The sequence below is a fragment of the Tiliqua scincoides genome, chromosome 3 (assembly GCF_035046505.1).
Source record: "Tiliqua scincoides isolate rTilSci1 chromosome 3, rTilSci1.hap2, whole genome shotgun sequence".
In the NCBI taxonomy this organism is placed as follows: Eukaryota; Metazoa; Chordata; class Lepidosauria; order Squamata; family Scincidae; genus Tiliqua; species Tiliqua scincoides.
This window is the reverse complement of record NC_089823.1, coordinates 23987794-24003687: the sequence shown is the minus strand read 5'-3', so window position 1 is coordinate 24003687 and position 15894 is coordinate 23987794. Positions and strand designations below refer to the sequence as shown.

At 43.6% G+C, this 15894-nt stretch overlaps 1 protein-coding gene across 5 annotated transcripts in view; it reads left to right on the top strand.

Annotated features, from left to right (window-relative positions):
- Positions 1-15894, top strand: part of SPATA13 (spermatogenesis associated 13) — a 107658-nt gene that overhangs the window by 79061 nt on the left and 12703 nt on the right. For 4 of the 5 annotated variants that reach the window (XM_066618998.1, XM_066618997.1, XM_066619001.1 and 1 more), the window contains 5 exons: positions 6263-6399; positions 6686-6865; positions 9538-9723; positions 10422-10601; positions 11302-11534. In XM_066618998.1, the coding sequence (XP_066475095.1) occupies positions 6263-6399; positions 6686-6865; positions 9538-9723; positions 10422-10601; positions 11302-11534 (916 nt within the window). Of the gene's footprint in view, positions 1-1430; positions 1486-6262; positions 6400-6685; positions 6866-9537; positions 9724-10421; positions 10602-11301; positions 11535-15894 lie in introns of those variants that run through there. The other variant, XM_066618999.1, reaches the window with a different exon arrangement.

The following is a 15894-nucleotide window of genomic DNA, read 5'->3' as shown; positions in this document are numbered from 1 at the left end:
TATATAACATCCTTTAGAGTAGAATTCTGCTGTTAAGGTGTAAATAAACAGGAAGCAGAAATGGTTTCTGTGCTAAAGGCTGCCTACAGATGTAATATTTACAGGATGTTGGGGGGAGTTATCATAAGACCCTAATTGTATGCAGTATTCTTTTCAATTCTTTTTTTCCCATGTGTGTAATCTTTGGTTTTGCAAGCTTTGGGCAGATTTCAAACTGTATCTGATTCTTCCTTTCAGAGGGTTGAGAGAGAATGATTTCATATATGTTTTTACAGTTTTGCCGACTCCTATTGGCCCATTCTGTTGGTTTCATGAACCACAAAGTTTCCTCACCCCGTTCCCACATCTAGAGCAGTTTTGCAACTGATTTTAAAGGGTATTTGCTTTTTAAGTTGCTTCAGGGAAGGATGAATGCATTTGTGCATCAACATATATTCTTTTCCAAGCTCCATAGCAACTCCCTGTCATTTAATAACTTTTCTCATTTGCTAAAATGAAATTTTCACTGAACAGTATGTGATTTCCTATTCCTTTAATAATAGACTGAACATTCCTTTGGTTTTTAATGTATTTTTCAGAACATGCAAACTTCTTTCCCTGTAGTAAGGCTTTTCTCCCATCTTATCCCAAAACAAGACTCCCCAACTCCTTTATTACATTCAATTGTTGTCCAGATATCAAAGCTGGATTGGAAATAGAGTCCTGTAGCAAAAAGGAGAAATCTCTTCTGTAGACCCACAGAGATAATCATTTGTACACAGCCTAAGCAGATGTTGTCATTTTAGTAGTAAATTGTACACCTTTACCAAAAGTTTATATATATTTTTATTTCAAAGCTTGCATTTGCATTGTGAGCAAATTACATTTTACGTTATTCTAGAATAATGTTGCAGATTGCACAGGTGACACATTTTTGTGCATGGGGGGGAGAAGAATCTGGTGCGTAGGTGATGGAGCCCTTCTCTGAGTGCTGGAGTAGAAAGCAGGGTCATATCCAAGTGCAGAGTGAAAGTCTAGTCCAGAATAACAATAGTAAATCTGTACTGAAAGCACTTAAGGCATAATTCCTTGTTGAATTTGTCAACTGTAAGTGCACCAGACTGCATGCATTATGTAGCTGAGCACGGTGAACATGTGTGTGTTTCTTTCCTGCAACTTTCTCCCTAAGGGTACCCCATGATGTCACTGAAGGCAGTAAACTCACAGCTACGCTGAACAGAGAGCAAGCTGTCAGTTTCAAAGTAGACTCTGGCCTGAAATGCACAAACAGAAGCTCAAAGCGATGAATAAGCTATTTCTGCATTTCCAGTAGCTTGCAGCCTCCCTGCTTCTCGGTGAACTTCTTTTTTTTTTTTTTTTTTGGGTAAGGACTAAACCTTGCCTATTAAAAACTAAGCTCTACATTGTGTCTGCCTTTTTTGGATGGCAGGATGGTAGCCCGAGGGGAAATGGCCCGGTTTTGGAGCCTGGAGAGCCTTCAGATAGGTATGTTTGAGTAGGAGATAAGCTCCATTTATTCTATGTGGCATTTGAACTGTTATAATCAAAGGGCTCGATTTGGGTATAAAAGAATACTTGTATCAGCAAGGCAGCTAGAACAAGACAAAAACTGAAACCCAGTTCTGCATTGTATTTTTTGTAAGTTTTAACATTCCATTCTATTAGGAGATAAGGAATGCCCATTCATGCCCGGTAGGTCTATTCCAGTCAGTAAACAATAGAGAAATGGCTACAGAGAGCAAGAGGCTGCAAATTAATTGTACAGAATCTAGGCTTACAGATTGCAAGGGAGGATTGAGATATAAATGAACTGCCTTCAGTTGGTACCCACTGCTTTTAAAATATTTGTGTGTCAGTACAGTATTTACGATTTACCATGGCAGTGAGAATGAGCTGGAGGATGAAGGAGGCTGAGAGCTACTTACAGATCTCAGGAAAGTGATTTTCTAGTGAATTGCATAGAAAAAGCATGCGGCTCTATAAGATGATCACCTTTCATTTCTGTTTGCAGTCTAGTATTTTTAGAATATTTCAGCTGTTGTGAGCTGCGCCAGACTAACAGAATTATGCGTTCATTTGAAATTAAGATGGTTAGTCTGACCTAGAAATGAAGGCAGATTTGCTCTCCTGAGGAAAAAAATCCACAAAGGGTTTCAGCAGGTCTAAAAATTAGGTCTCTAATAACACCAAAAACAGAAAGAAAGGAATGTTGGTGTTTGGGTCTCTTGTTCTCATGCTGTGTTATTGAAAGAACTTAGTGGCCAACTTTTGGGCAAGGTTAGAGTACATGATAGTGCCAGTGCTAGTATGCAGGATATTTTGTACAAAGCTCTTCTGTGCTTTGATTTTGCCTTGAGACGACTCATTTGGGTAGCCAGCAACTCTGCATCACTGGAAAGGACATCAGTAGGAATGATTCTGTAGCCTGCTCAGGTCCACAAGTCCTTCTGCTTATTGTCCCATCATGCATCATACTCCAGTTGTCCTACCCGACGGTCCTGTCCTGCTTTTTGTTCTGTTTTGATGAGAATAAAAACTTGGACCTTCTCCTTTATAGCACACACATGATAAATATGCTCCCAAGTCAATTCACGTAAAAAAACAAGAGACTAGCCACTTTTCTTGATTAGCTTCTGCTACCAGCGAAAATTTTCTTGTTTCAGGAAGGGGAGGGACCTTTGCTATCTCTTAGCATTACTTTTTAAAGATTTATTTCTTTTAAAAATGGATTTATATTCTACTTTCCCTAACAAAGTTGCTGCAAGATGGCTTACAAAGAATAAAAAAATAAAATGCAAACAAATCAGCTAATAAACCAAGGTCCAAATCCTAAACAACTTTCCCACACTGATATAGCTGTGCCAGTGGGGCATGTGCTGCATCCTGCAGTTGGGTGGTAGTCACGGAGCCCTACTCAAAGTAAGTGAATGTTTGTTCCCTTACCTCGGAGTGATATTGCCCTTACCTCAATGCTGGAAGGTTTGATAGGATTGGACCCTTAAGGTTCTATGTTCATACCCTAAGACAGTGGTTCCCGAACACTTTCAACAGGCAGCTCCATTGACCTACTGGGCCGTTGGCTACTGCTCCCCATTAGAGCTACAATACTATATGTTGTATAGGGTAGTGGGATTTTTGCAACGGTTCCGCAGCTCCCCTGGCTAATTTCCGCAGCTCCCTGGGGAGCCATGGCTCACAGTAGGGGAACAACTGGATATACTTATTTTTTATTGTCGGCTGCCTGGAATACCTGTTGTCATTCCAAATGGTGGAATATAAACATATTAAACTGTTTGCAGTGCAGTCTTATCCCCTACCCTAAGCTGCCACAAATCCCATAGTGTTGCAAATGGGCTGTAAAGCATGTTTGCAGCTACTCAGCCTGGTACAGTGCACGGATGGGTGCTGGCCCAGCGGAGCCAGAGAGGCGCTGGGACAGCGTGAGTCTGTGCCGGCATGGGTGGACCAGCACAGGGGATGGGAGAGGGCAGAAGGAGGAGTCAGCATGGCTTCTGTAAGGGTAAGTCTTGCCTCACGAACCTTATAGAATTCTTTGAAAAGGTCAACAGGCATGTGGATGCGGGAGAACCCGTGGACATTATATATCTGGACTTTCAGAAGGCGTTTGACACGGTCCCTCACCAAAGGCTACTGAAAAAACTCCACAGTCAGGGAATTAGAGGACAGGTCCTCTCGTGGATTGAGAACTGGTTGGAGGCCAGGAAGCAGAGAGTGGGTGTCAATGGGCAATTTTCACAATGGAGAGAGGTGAAAAGCTGTGTGCCCCAAGGATCTGTCCTGGGACCGGTGCTTTTCAACCTCTTCATAAATGACCTGGAGGCAGGGTTGAGCAGTGAAGTGGCTAAGTTTGCAGACGACACCAAACTTTTCCGAGTGGTAAAGACCAGAAGTGATTGTGAGAAGCTCCAGAAGGATCTCTCCAGACTGGCAGAATGGGCAGCAAAATGGCAGATGCGCTTCAATGTCAGTAAGTGTAAAGTCATGCACATTGGGGCAAAAAATCAAAACTTCACATATAGGCTGATGGGTTCTGAGCTGTCTGTGACAGATCAGGAGAGAGATCTTGGGGTGGTGGTGGACAGGTCGATGAAAGTGTCAACCCAATGTGCGGCGGCAGTGAAGAAGGCCAATTCTATGCTTGGGATCATTAGGAAGGGTATTGAGAACAAAACGGCTAGTATTATAATGCCGTTGTACAAATCTATGGTAAGGCCACACCTGGAGTATTGTGTCCAGTTCTGGTCACCGCATCTCAAAAAAGACATAGTGGAAATGGAAAAGGTGCAAAAGAGAGCGACTAAGATGATTACGGGGCTGGGGCACCTTCCTTATGAGGAAAGGCTACGGCGTTTGGGCCTCTTCAGCCTAGAAAATAGACGCTTGAGGGGGGACATGATTGAGACATACAAAATTATGCAGGAATGGACAGAGTGGATAGGGAGATGCTCTTTACACTCTCACATAATACCAGAACCAGGGGACATCCACTAAAATTGAGTGTTGGGCGGGTTAGGACAGACAAAAGAAAATATTTCTTTACTCATCGTGTGGTCGGTCTGTGGAACTCCTTGCCACAGGATGTGGTGCTGGCGTCTAGCCTAGACGCATTTAAAAGGGAATTGGACAAGTTTCTGGAGGAAAAATCCATTATGGGGTACAAGCCATGATGTGTATGCGCAACCTCCTGATTTTAGGAATGGGTTAAGTCAGAATGCCAGATGTAGGGGAGGGCACCAGGATGAGGTCTCTTGTTATCTGGTGTGCTCCCTGGGGCATTTGGTGGGCCGCTGTGAGATACAGGAAGCTGGACTAGATGGGCCTATGGCCTGATCCAGTGGGGCTGTTCTTATGTTCTTAGGAATGAAGGTTTGGAGGAGGCTTTTCTGGGTGGAAGAAGGGCAGTCTGGGGGTGCAGATCCGGCCGTGGTGGTGGGCTGAGCAGGCAGTGGCACAGTCTCTGTCCCCGGCCCAACTGGCATTATTTGGGCATCTTGGATTTGCGCCCACAATATAATGTGCGCAGATCCAAATAGCCCATAGGGCAAGGGCAAGGGGAATGAAATTCCCATACTTCATGTTGTGCCCTGGGTGGTACCAAACCTGCGCTGGATACAATCCACCTTTAAAGCTACAGTTGCTTTTTATATGGTTACTATTTTTAATGCTTTACAATGTTTTTAAATTGTAATGGTTTTATGGTCATCCTAAATATTGGGTGTAACTTTTTACCTTAGTGTAGAAAAATGACTCTCACAAGTTATAAATAACTAATTGAAAGAGTTTGAACCTTAAATGACTATGCAAGATGGTCCAGAGCTTCAGTTCCATTGAGAAGAGAGAAGACGGTTTCATTTTTATCTGTTGGATAAAAACAAAAAAGGGGCTGAAGCCCACCTAAATCTTGCCAGCACTTCAAAAACAAAAGAAAAAGAATACATTAGGCAAAACTGATAGTAAATAAGCTGGTAGAATCAGAATTGAAGCACTGCAAATGGGAGGGGTCCTATTTTTGAATGTTGTTCCCCTGCAATAAACTACTACAGTGCTATATATGTAATAAATAACAGTATATATAATAAATGAACACATCAGATTTAACACACCCCTTCTTAATAAGGGGGAACATTGAAAAAAATACAGGAAGGGGGGCATTAATATGACCCACAATTTTACTAGCTCATTCTGCATGATGTGAAGTTCTGCTCTAACTCAGTGACATCGCTAGGAGGGTGCAGGGTGTGTGGGATGGCCTGGGTGACGCACACAGGAGGGCGACACCACTACTGGCCAAAAATTTTTAAATCTTGGTATTTTTGAATAGTACCATTTGATGTGTAATTTAATGCAGAATGCAATGAAACAAACAGTGTTGAAACAGTGTTGAAATATATCTATTTTATCAAAAATTATAGCCGAAATACCAATGGGGGTGGGGTGATGGTGCATCACCATGCCCCCCACCCAGGGTGTTCCCCTCCCCCACTGCATGGGAGGAAGTCCCTTATGGGGGTGACATGCTTGGGAGGCGCATTGGGTGACGCGAAACCTAATGCATCATTGCTGTAACTATAGGTTCAAATTTTTTGCTACCATAACTGTTTCCTTCATTGGAATTTGTGGTTCATTCCAGTGGACCTGAGAAGCAGAGATTTGGGACACCAGGCTTTTGTAAGGTGGAATTAAATACATAAAATTTCATACTTTTGAATATGCAGTTTCTCAATACTGTATTTTTTGCCAGGTGCTGTTGATGGTGGCACAGAATCTTCTGCCTTAGTTGATGATAATGGCAGCGAGGAAGATTACAGCTACGAGGATCTCTGCCAAGCCAGCCCTAGATACTTGCAACCTGGAGGTGAACAGCTAGCCATTAATGAGGTAATAAAACAACTCTTGTAGCGAACCTTTTCTGCTAATTTGCTGGTCCACTGTTTCATAGCAGAACAGTTGGATCTTTGGCTCTGTAACCCACTCCCTTATTGAGACCTTCCAAATTATTGTTTTATTTATTACCATTTAGAACAATCAATCCTTTCCTCAGATGATGCAACACAAGACTTCATATTCCTATTTCTGTGCCTGCTTCTGAACACCGCGACTTAACTCATTCATCGTTGGCCATTTGCTCAGAATCTTTGCCCTTGACAAACCATTTCTGTTTCAGCTGATAAGCGATGGGAGTGTGGTCTGTGCAGAAGCGCTCTGGGATCACGTGACCATGGATGATCAGGAATTAGCCTTCAAAGCTGGGGACGTCATCCAAGTCCTTGAGGCCTCCAACAAGGACTGGTGGTGGGGAAGAAATGAGGAGAAGGAAGCCTGGTTTCCAGCTAGTTTTGTCAGGGTGAGTGATACAAGATTTTTGTGTCTTTTGTACATTTGTGTAACCTTGGGTAGTGGGTACATTAGCAGTAGTGCCTTCTTTCCCACTGTAATGTCATGACTGAAGTGATACAATTTATAACAGTATTTTTTTTTTCTGGCTGGCTTCAGTGAAGTCCAACTGTTATAATACCACTGGTCAGAACATCCTGTTCCCCTACTACTTTGAATTTGCAGATTACAGTGACGGCTTTTTTTGTATAACATGTACAGATATAAATGAGCCCAAGGAACCAATCAGTCTTGTTACTGACAAGATTCTTTTTTATATTGGGCTGTTCTTTTATATTGTATCCTGAACTCCTTGTCAGACTATAAGGTCACAAAGTTTCTCAAATCTGTGCCTACAAAATAGCTGACACAGAATTAAGAAGCCCCATTGCGAGTCTTGGGGCTTTTGCCGGGTGGAAAGGACAAAAGTCCCCTTTCCCTGAGACCACCAGCTGCTTCCCAGTGCCCGCTGGATAGTGGTAGCCACTTAAGCGCCGCTGCTCCATTGGGCACCAGGAAGCTCAGGATTGGACAGCTTATAGAGGCTGACTGCCCCTAAATAACTGCTGCATCAGACTTGGTTTCTCAGTCTGAGCAACCTGCAGCTAGAGCAGCCCTATAGACTCCTATGACCTGCCCTTCTACTGGACTGTTGCCTTTTTCCCCTTGGTGTATATTTATATTGATTTATAAATCAATAAGAAGAATAACAAATGAACAAATTCAATAAACAATACAAACAACATTTAAAAACACCAGCATACTACCTCCATAAAATACCTATAAATATCATGCAAGTATGAAGCGTATCCTAATACTACAAATTCCCTACCCTCTAATCAAAATATAAAAATATATATGTATCCATCCATACTTCTTATTCATTTCTGGACTACTGCTTTTGAAACCCGACCATCTCTGTGACCTTGATCACTGCCTGCTGCTCTGTAACTTCTGCCTGTCTCTGACCTTCACCCACTGCTCTGGATCGGGCTGACCCAGATTCGTTGTCACCTCTGGCCATTTCATCTAACCATTTGCAGGCCTGATCCTGCTGGGCCCTGACAATTTATTATAAAACACGCCATTCTGAATAATTTGCAAATGAAATTTTGCATTCAATTCCACAAGGATGGAAAATTAATTTGTCTGATTTTGACAGAGGAAGTCAATTTTAGCTAATCAGAGGGATTTGGTTTAAACCAACTTTTGTGACCCCTTTGCTAATAACCCTTTGCTAGTACCCTGTCTTTTTTCTTAATTTTACAATTTTTGTGGAATATTTTGTTGGATAAGATATTAAAAATGCCCTCCTACACAATTACTTGAGGCTAAGTTCCACTGAAGTTAGTGGAATTTCTTTCAAATATAGAATCTGTCTGCATGTCTGGCTTAAAATGTGTCTGGCTGCATAGTACTTTGTTTTCTATAATAAGAAAGGGAATAAGTGGGGAAGAGAAGAAGAAATGGGCATGAGTCAGTGGTTTCACATTGGTATCGCCCTTCCTCCATGTGAACTGTAAAAACTTTCTTCAGTTACCCAATTTTTGTTGGTGAGAAACACTTCCCAGTATCTCTGTATTAACAAGTGCATGTGGGGTCGGAATGGAGAATTGGATTCAGAGATTGGTAGGTGTGGGAAACTGTTTAGGTAGGTTAGAAGAAGATGGTTTCAGAGCTTATGGCATAGGTAGACAGAATTTGGATGGCCTTGGAAATAAGCCAAGCGTAGCTTAGTTCCTGTCCAAGGTAATCTAATGCAAGCTGGGGGTGGCTCACCCATCTCTTCCTTTTTCTTTGCTTTCTCCTTAATTATGGCAACTAAACTTGACTGTGGCTTAAAGGAGACAGAGACCAAAAGCAACCTTTGTCTTTCCCCAAAGTAACCTTCTGAAATGAACAACACAGTCTGGTCAAGTTCCCAGGTACACAGTGTTCCAAATTGCTCTTTCATGGGTCCATTTTTACTTACAGCATAAATAAATAATAACTTTAAAAGCCTATTGCAAAGGCTAAAAGGTCGGTATAAAGGTTAAAAAAAGTCTTCTATAGAAGATAAGTTGATATTAATTGGAGACCACTCTTTAGACCATCTGTTTGATTTTGTCTATTTTAAAGCGGTCTCTTAATGCTGTTTTTCAGACTTTAATATTTTGAAACAACAGGTTATCCCATTCACCTCTTACACTGCAGAAAATAAGTCCAAACCTGCATGTCTGTTACAAATTAACTGTATTGAACATTAAAAGGATTTTAAGGAAGGTGAACTTCTTTAAAGATCTTGTTTTAAAGATTCTGTCAGAAAGCCCTCTTCCAGAATGTTTACTGTGTGGCTGCAGTAAGCTGAACACAACTAGGCTTATAAACTGCCCATATTCAGTCTTCAGTAGAGAATGTCTGCTCGTTCCTGAACTTTCTGGCACCCACTGGAACAGCAGTGCCAAAGCAGCTACCGCTATATCTAGCGGGTGATGGGAAGCAGCCAGAGGTCCCTTGGGGAAAGCCCCACAGTGGGGCTTCTCAGGTCTACGCCGGCTGTTTTGCCGGTGCCAACTTGAGAGACTCCATGTTGGGTCTTCTTATTTCTAGCACTCCCTGTATTACAGCTACACTTCAACTTGGTTTTCTCTGTTGTGATTCCAGCTACGGGTCAATCAGGAAGAACTTCCAGAAAATAATGGAAGCCTCCAAAATGAAGAGCCAAGTGCAGACCCCGGGAAGCACCGTCAAAAAATTGCTGAGAACAAAGATCAGATGAGAACAAATGTTATTCAGGAAATCATGAACACTGAGCGGATTTATATCAAACATCTCAAGGATATCTGTGAGGTGAGCTTGGGAGGCTGCAGAGAATCTTGAAGACTCAAGGAAAAAAGTACTTGTGTTAAGTCAGTCTTTGGCCCAAATCCTAACCAACTTTCCCGCACTGGCATAGCAGTGCCAATGGGATATGTGCTGCATCCTGCAATTGGGTGGCATTCATGGAGGCCTCCTCAAAGTAAGGGAATGTTTGTTCTCTTCCCTCGGAGCTGCGTTACCCTTATGTCGGTGCTGGAAAGTGGGTTAGGATTGCACCTTTTGTCTTATAAAAGGCAGGGCACATGCAACCACTTGTAGTATAGCTGTATCTTCCTGACCAGAAAACCAAGCTGCTACAATAGTACTAGGTAGGGTTTCCTCAATCAGGAAACTGTAGTGCAGTTCTATGGCAGCCAGATACTGAGTGCAACTGAGTTTCTTTCCAGGGGTAAGTGCTACGTGTTCAAGAGCAGCAGCATAATGATGACTGCTACATAGGATTTCTGTATGATTATCAATCAGAACGTCTCACCACTTGTGTTCTACAATAAACTAGAATTCAGACTATGCAGCTTAAGTTTTGGACATCATGCTATCTTTAATACAGGTTTCAAAGAAGGCGTGAGAAACAATTAAGACTCTTTGATGTAGGAAAGCCAAATAGTGAGATTACTGAATACAAAAATTACTTGCAGTATATTTTTAAGAGTCCTGCTGTGTCATTTTAGGGGTACATTCGACAATGTCGTAAACATACAGGAATGTTTACTGCGACCCAGTTAAACACCATATTTGGAAACATCGAGGAGATCTACAAATTCCAGCGAAAGTTCTTAAAAGATCTAGAGAAGCAGTACAACAAAGAAGAGCCCCACTTAAGTGAAATAGGATCCTGCTTTCTTCAACATGTGAGTTGATTACTTCTCATTTAGTAAAATAGTTAATGTGTCTTTTGCTAGGAAAGGTAGTCTTGTGAGCCAGATTGCGTACAGTCAGTGGCATAGCTGGAGGGGGTGGAGCCCTCAGCCTGGCGGAAAGCCTCAGCGCGGTGAGCAAGCGGCCCCTCCCTTCAGAGCCATTTCCGGTGGGGGGGGGGAAACGGAGCTGTATAGCTCCATTTTGCCCCCCCCCACTGGGAATGGCTCCGAAGGGAGGGGCCACTTGCCCACTGCGCTGAGGCTCCCCGCCAGGCTGAGTGCTCTGCCCCCTTCCAGCTATGCCACTACATACAGTGAGGAAACATTGCAGAATAAATCACAGCACCACCATCGAAATAGATGGTACTAGATATTCCTGCTAACATACAATATGCATGTTGTATGTATGTACATACAAGAGCATGCAAATGACAATCCCTTCTCCATCATGTGCCTTTTTGCTTTTTCATTTGATTGGCTCTTATCTGTGTGTATGTGTAATTTTCGCCTCATGTGCCTTTCTGTATTTTTCTCTCCTGTACTTCTGGGTAGTTTTAACAAGTATGGAATAAAGCAAAGGGAAGAGGTCATGACTCAGGGGAAACCAGATAACACCCTTTGGAAGCTCTTCATTGAGATGATCAGAGAGAGATTTTGACATTCTAACTGAAGTGCTGTTGTTCTCTTTTAGCAAGAAGGCTTTGCTATCTACTCAGAGTATTGTAATAACCATCCTGGCGCCTGCATTGAGCTGTCCAACCTGATGAAACAGAGCAAGTACCGCCACTTCTTTGAGGCTTGTCGTCTGCTTCAGCAAATGATTGACATTGCCATTGATGGTTTTCTTCTTACTCCTGTTCAGAAAATCTGTAAATATCCTTTACAGCTTGCAGAATTACTCAAGTACACCACTCAGGAGCACAGGTAAGACGCGCAAATTTTTTTGGACACAGGAACTACAAGTTTACACCACTGTGTTGAGGATAATCCACAATAGCTACCTCTCATTCATTCTTTTCCTACCAGCGCTGACTCTAATGTGTATGTCTCTTTTCTATATGAACTGATGGAAAGATTATTAATCTTTTTCTAAGCTGTATTGATGGTGTTGAACATCTAGAATGATTAAGAGCCCAGTCCTATGGGCCTCAGCACCGGCAGTCTGCTCACACCACCAGTGCCGGCTGTTGCAAACGTGCCATGAGGCAAGTTCACAGCACCCAGTGGGGTAAGCGATGCTGGTGGGGAGGCCTGCACTGTGCCATCAGCGCTAACAAAGAGGCTCCAGCTGCCAATGGAAGAAAGGTGAAAGCCGGGCAGTGTAGGGTTGGTGGCGGGAGTGTGTGGGAGGGTGAAACGTGCATTGAACCATCCCAGGAGGGCGTGGAACCAGCAGAGGACTCCTGTCCCCCCTATTGGGCTTGGAAGCCCAACACAGGTCTCCTCAAGTCTGCGCCAGTGATTTAGCCATTATGGGGACAGGGACTTTTCTGGAGTAAGAGAATGAATGTAACCATTTCAGCACCACTGTAACCCTCGGCGCCGGGAAGCATACGATTTCTTTGAGCTGGGTAACTTATCCATTTTAGCTGGCCGTGTTCACTTTGACCAACAAAGCAGTTTTACATGTCAATCCACAAATCACTTAAATTTTGCTTAGCCCTTACAAAGTCTGCAGGATTAACTAGATAAGTACAAGTACTCTGCCTTAACTAGTTTGTGAGTCATACCTTTTAATATGAAGGCTACGTGATCTGGTACAAGTTCCAGTTATCTGAATGGAACAATGTATATTTAGAGCATTTGAATAGTCAAGTAAAGGGGAACAGTATACTTGTAGTGTTACAATTGGGCAATCACTGCACAGTGCTGCAGTGTTGTAGTGGACAGTGTCAGATTTAGACTTGGTGAGACCCTGAGCTATATAAAGGATGATGAATGTCCCCTTCTCCAAGGAGGTGGCAGCGGCTGCCTGAGGTGTGCTGGATGCTGCGGCAGCCATTTTCACCACCACAGCAGCCCCATGCTCCAGGCAGCTTAGGACTGGGCTATGTATCACCTTGTTTTGTTTGAATCAGTTGTAAGGTGTTTGTTAATATTTGCTTCAAGCATATTTTGATATATGGTAAATCAATGCAAACGAGGCTTGGGACAACCTAAAGAAAGCTTCAGCAATTGCTGCACAGGCAAAACTTCTCTGATCAGGAGATAAGCGCTGATTCATGCTCTAAGTGACCAGAGCCAATGAAGCATGTGAATCCTTAACGTTGTAGTTAATGTTCAATCAATCCAGGAAGTGGCACTGCTGATGCCACACTCTCTTTCAGCACAGTAATCCTCTTCAAGTTCTATTTTTTTTCAAGCAGCCCTCATGATTTCAACAGAGTAGTGCTCTTTTTTTGGGGGGGGGGGGGACAGGCTGCTTTGTTATCTGCCGCTTCCTTTCTCTCCAAGTTTCTTTTTTCAGCTTTTGTTCAGTGCTGTCTCTGAAATGAAAAGGGCACAAATCGTAGCTTTGTGCAGAAAGGGGGCCAGGGATTTCCCTTCATCTGAGCTGTTCAATGGTAGTCTCTGCATACACAAAAAGACTGCTGTTTGAGCAAATGTCCAGACTCAGCGTGAGGATCCCAGATTAGAAGGAGCAGAAGTAGACTCTCCTCTCTCTCCTTACCCAGGCCCTTAAATGTAAAACCAGGCTTTAAATGTAAAACCAACCTTTAAATGAAAAGGCCCTTTTCAGTGAAACCAGGACACCTACAATATATAGTGTCCTTAACAACTGCTTGTTGAATTTTTTAAATATTAAAATTCTAGGGAGAAGCACTAAAAGAAAAAAAATCTGTCACACCAGTAATATAAAAGGAACAAGTTTAAGCAAAGCTGCATGTGGAACTTATATGCATAGTACTTCTGTGCACTCTCTCTGAAGCGCACAGAAGCCGCATGTATCTCCCCACAGCCTCAGCAGGTTTCAGAATGCATCTTAGAAGCAAAAAAAACTACTTCCAGTTTTCAAAGGAAAACTGGAAGTGATGTTTTTATGCCTTTAAAAGGAATCCCTTCGAAAACTGGAAGTAGTGCTTTTTTTGCTTCTAGAGCAGTGGTTCTCACCCTTTTTAGCCTGGGACCCACTTCTGAGAATGACAATCTGTCTGGAGCCCACCGGAAGTGATGTCCGCAACCTGGAAGTGATGTCATAGCCAGAAATGACATCAAACAGTAAGTGACATCACTGTGATGTCAGAGCTGGAAGTGATGTCATCAAGCAGGAAGTTCCTGCCTAGAAACTCAAACTGTAAATGACAAGAGACAGTATTCCAGCTCAGAAGCTTCTTCCAATTCTCCCTGCCCTCGCTACCATTGCTATCAAGCAAAAAATAAAACATCTGGAACAAAATATTTGTGTATTTATTTACTACTGTTTTTATTTGTCTTTATTTACAAAATCTCAAGCTAATTCTTGTATTGCGCTTGAAACTAACAAACATTGATGTGGCTATTGATATTGTGCACAGCATTAGCCAGAAACAAGTGCACCCTACTCATGCACCTCAATACATGAAGTAGCTTGAGTTTTTGTAAATAAAGGAAATAAAAAAGTAGTATCCCCCTCAGAAGGAAGGTAAGCAGGGACGCTTCCCCTCATCTCCCCAAGCCCAAGCACATCTACTCAGAACTGACTCCCATTATTGGCAATGGGGCTTACTCCCAGGTAAGAGTAGACAGAATTGCAGCCTAAGAGAGAAGTTAGAAGAGGGGAAGGATGCACATCAGAGAAGTGACTGGGGGAGCAGCACTCTCCCTGGGTGCTCTCCCCCACATGCCAGGCTTGCCCTCCCTCCCCCCCCAGCTGCTCTCTTGGCAGCCAGGCAACCAGGGATCCCCCCCCTCACCCCAGCAAAGATATAAAGAGAGGACGTGCTAGTCAGGGCAGGAAAGGATCACAGCTTCCAGGTGATTTCAGAGAGGGAGAGAGGTCGTGATGCAAAGGACGAGAACGGCAGTGGGGTGGTGGGGGCGGTGATGCTGCTTTCAAGGCAAGCTCACAAGAGGGAGATCACGTGGGTCTGCCTCTACTCACCCAAGCCCTGTGTTCAGGTCTCCGCCTACACTCTCCAGCCCAGTCCAGCTGCGGGGGGGGGGGGGGGAGCTGCTCTGCCTTGCAACCCCAAGGCAGCCCATCCCGTCAAGGCAGCCAAGCTGACAAACGTTGGTGGGGAGAAACCTGGCTGGCTCGTCCACGTCTCTCCTGGTCCTTCCTTGCCTGCAATCCAAGCCTGCACTCCGCGATTGGCCCCCCTGAGGGAAGCCTCCAAGTGCAGAGGGAGGTCCAACTGGAAGGCAGCAGCATGCTTTCTGGGGAAAAGTGGCACGCTGCTTTCTTTGCGCATGGGCAAGCAGCTCTTAGTTACATCTCAATCTGGGAAACTTAAAATGGCGATGCCCGGGCGATGCCACTTCCAAAATGGTGCCACCTAGGTCTTTTGCCATCTTCCAAGATGGCTGCCATCAGCTTCTCGCGACCCCCCAGAAATGGATCGCGACCCACCAAGTGGGTCCCGACCCACAGTTTGAGAACCGCTGTTCTAGAGGCATTCTGAAGCCTGCAGAGGTTGTGGGCGGATGCATGCGGTCTCTGCGTGTTTCAGAAAGCCCTCTGGCCTTCAGAGGGTTCAGGTTGGGCCATGTCTGGCTCAATGCAGGGCTAGGGGACGCGGCCTTTGTGGGCTTCAGAAAGCCTTCTGGAGGCAGTTGCCTTCAGAGGGATTAAGGGACCCAAAACTGCAGATTTGCTTATCCATGGTTTTTAGTATCCGTGGGGAAGGGTCTGAGAATGGATCCTGTGTAGTTACCAAGGTCCCACCTGTAGATGTTAATAAGCCACAGATTTGGTCTTGTGTACTTATTTCTAGGTTTATAACAATTTCTCTAAAAGATTTGTTTGGCAGTTTTAGTGCTAGCAGTTCTATGGTTTGACTTAACAGCATTCCTCAGTTATGCAGCAGCATTCAGCTTATGCACTGTCATCAGAAAATGTAGCATTGGATGGAATTCAAATAATTCTTTATGATGTCTTCTGAATCTTAGTAAAGAAATGAATGAACAAACAGACAAATGAACGAATGAACTATTGTGCTGAATCAGGATGAGATCTGTCTAGCCCAGCATTCAGCCTCATATAGTGACTAGCCAAATGTATCTGGGGAGCGCACAAGCAGGATATGAAGATGATAACACTGTCACCTTCATGTGGTAGCTATGATGGTGTAATGGTTCCTGTGTA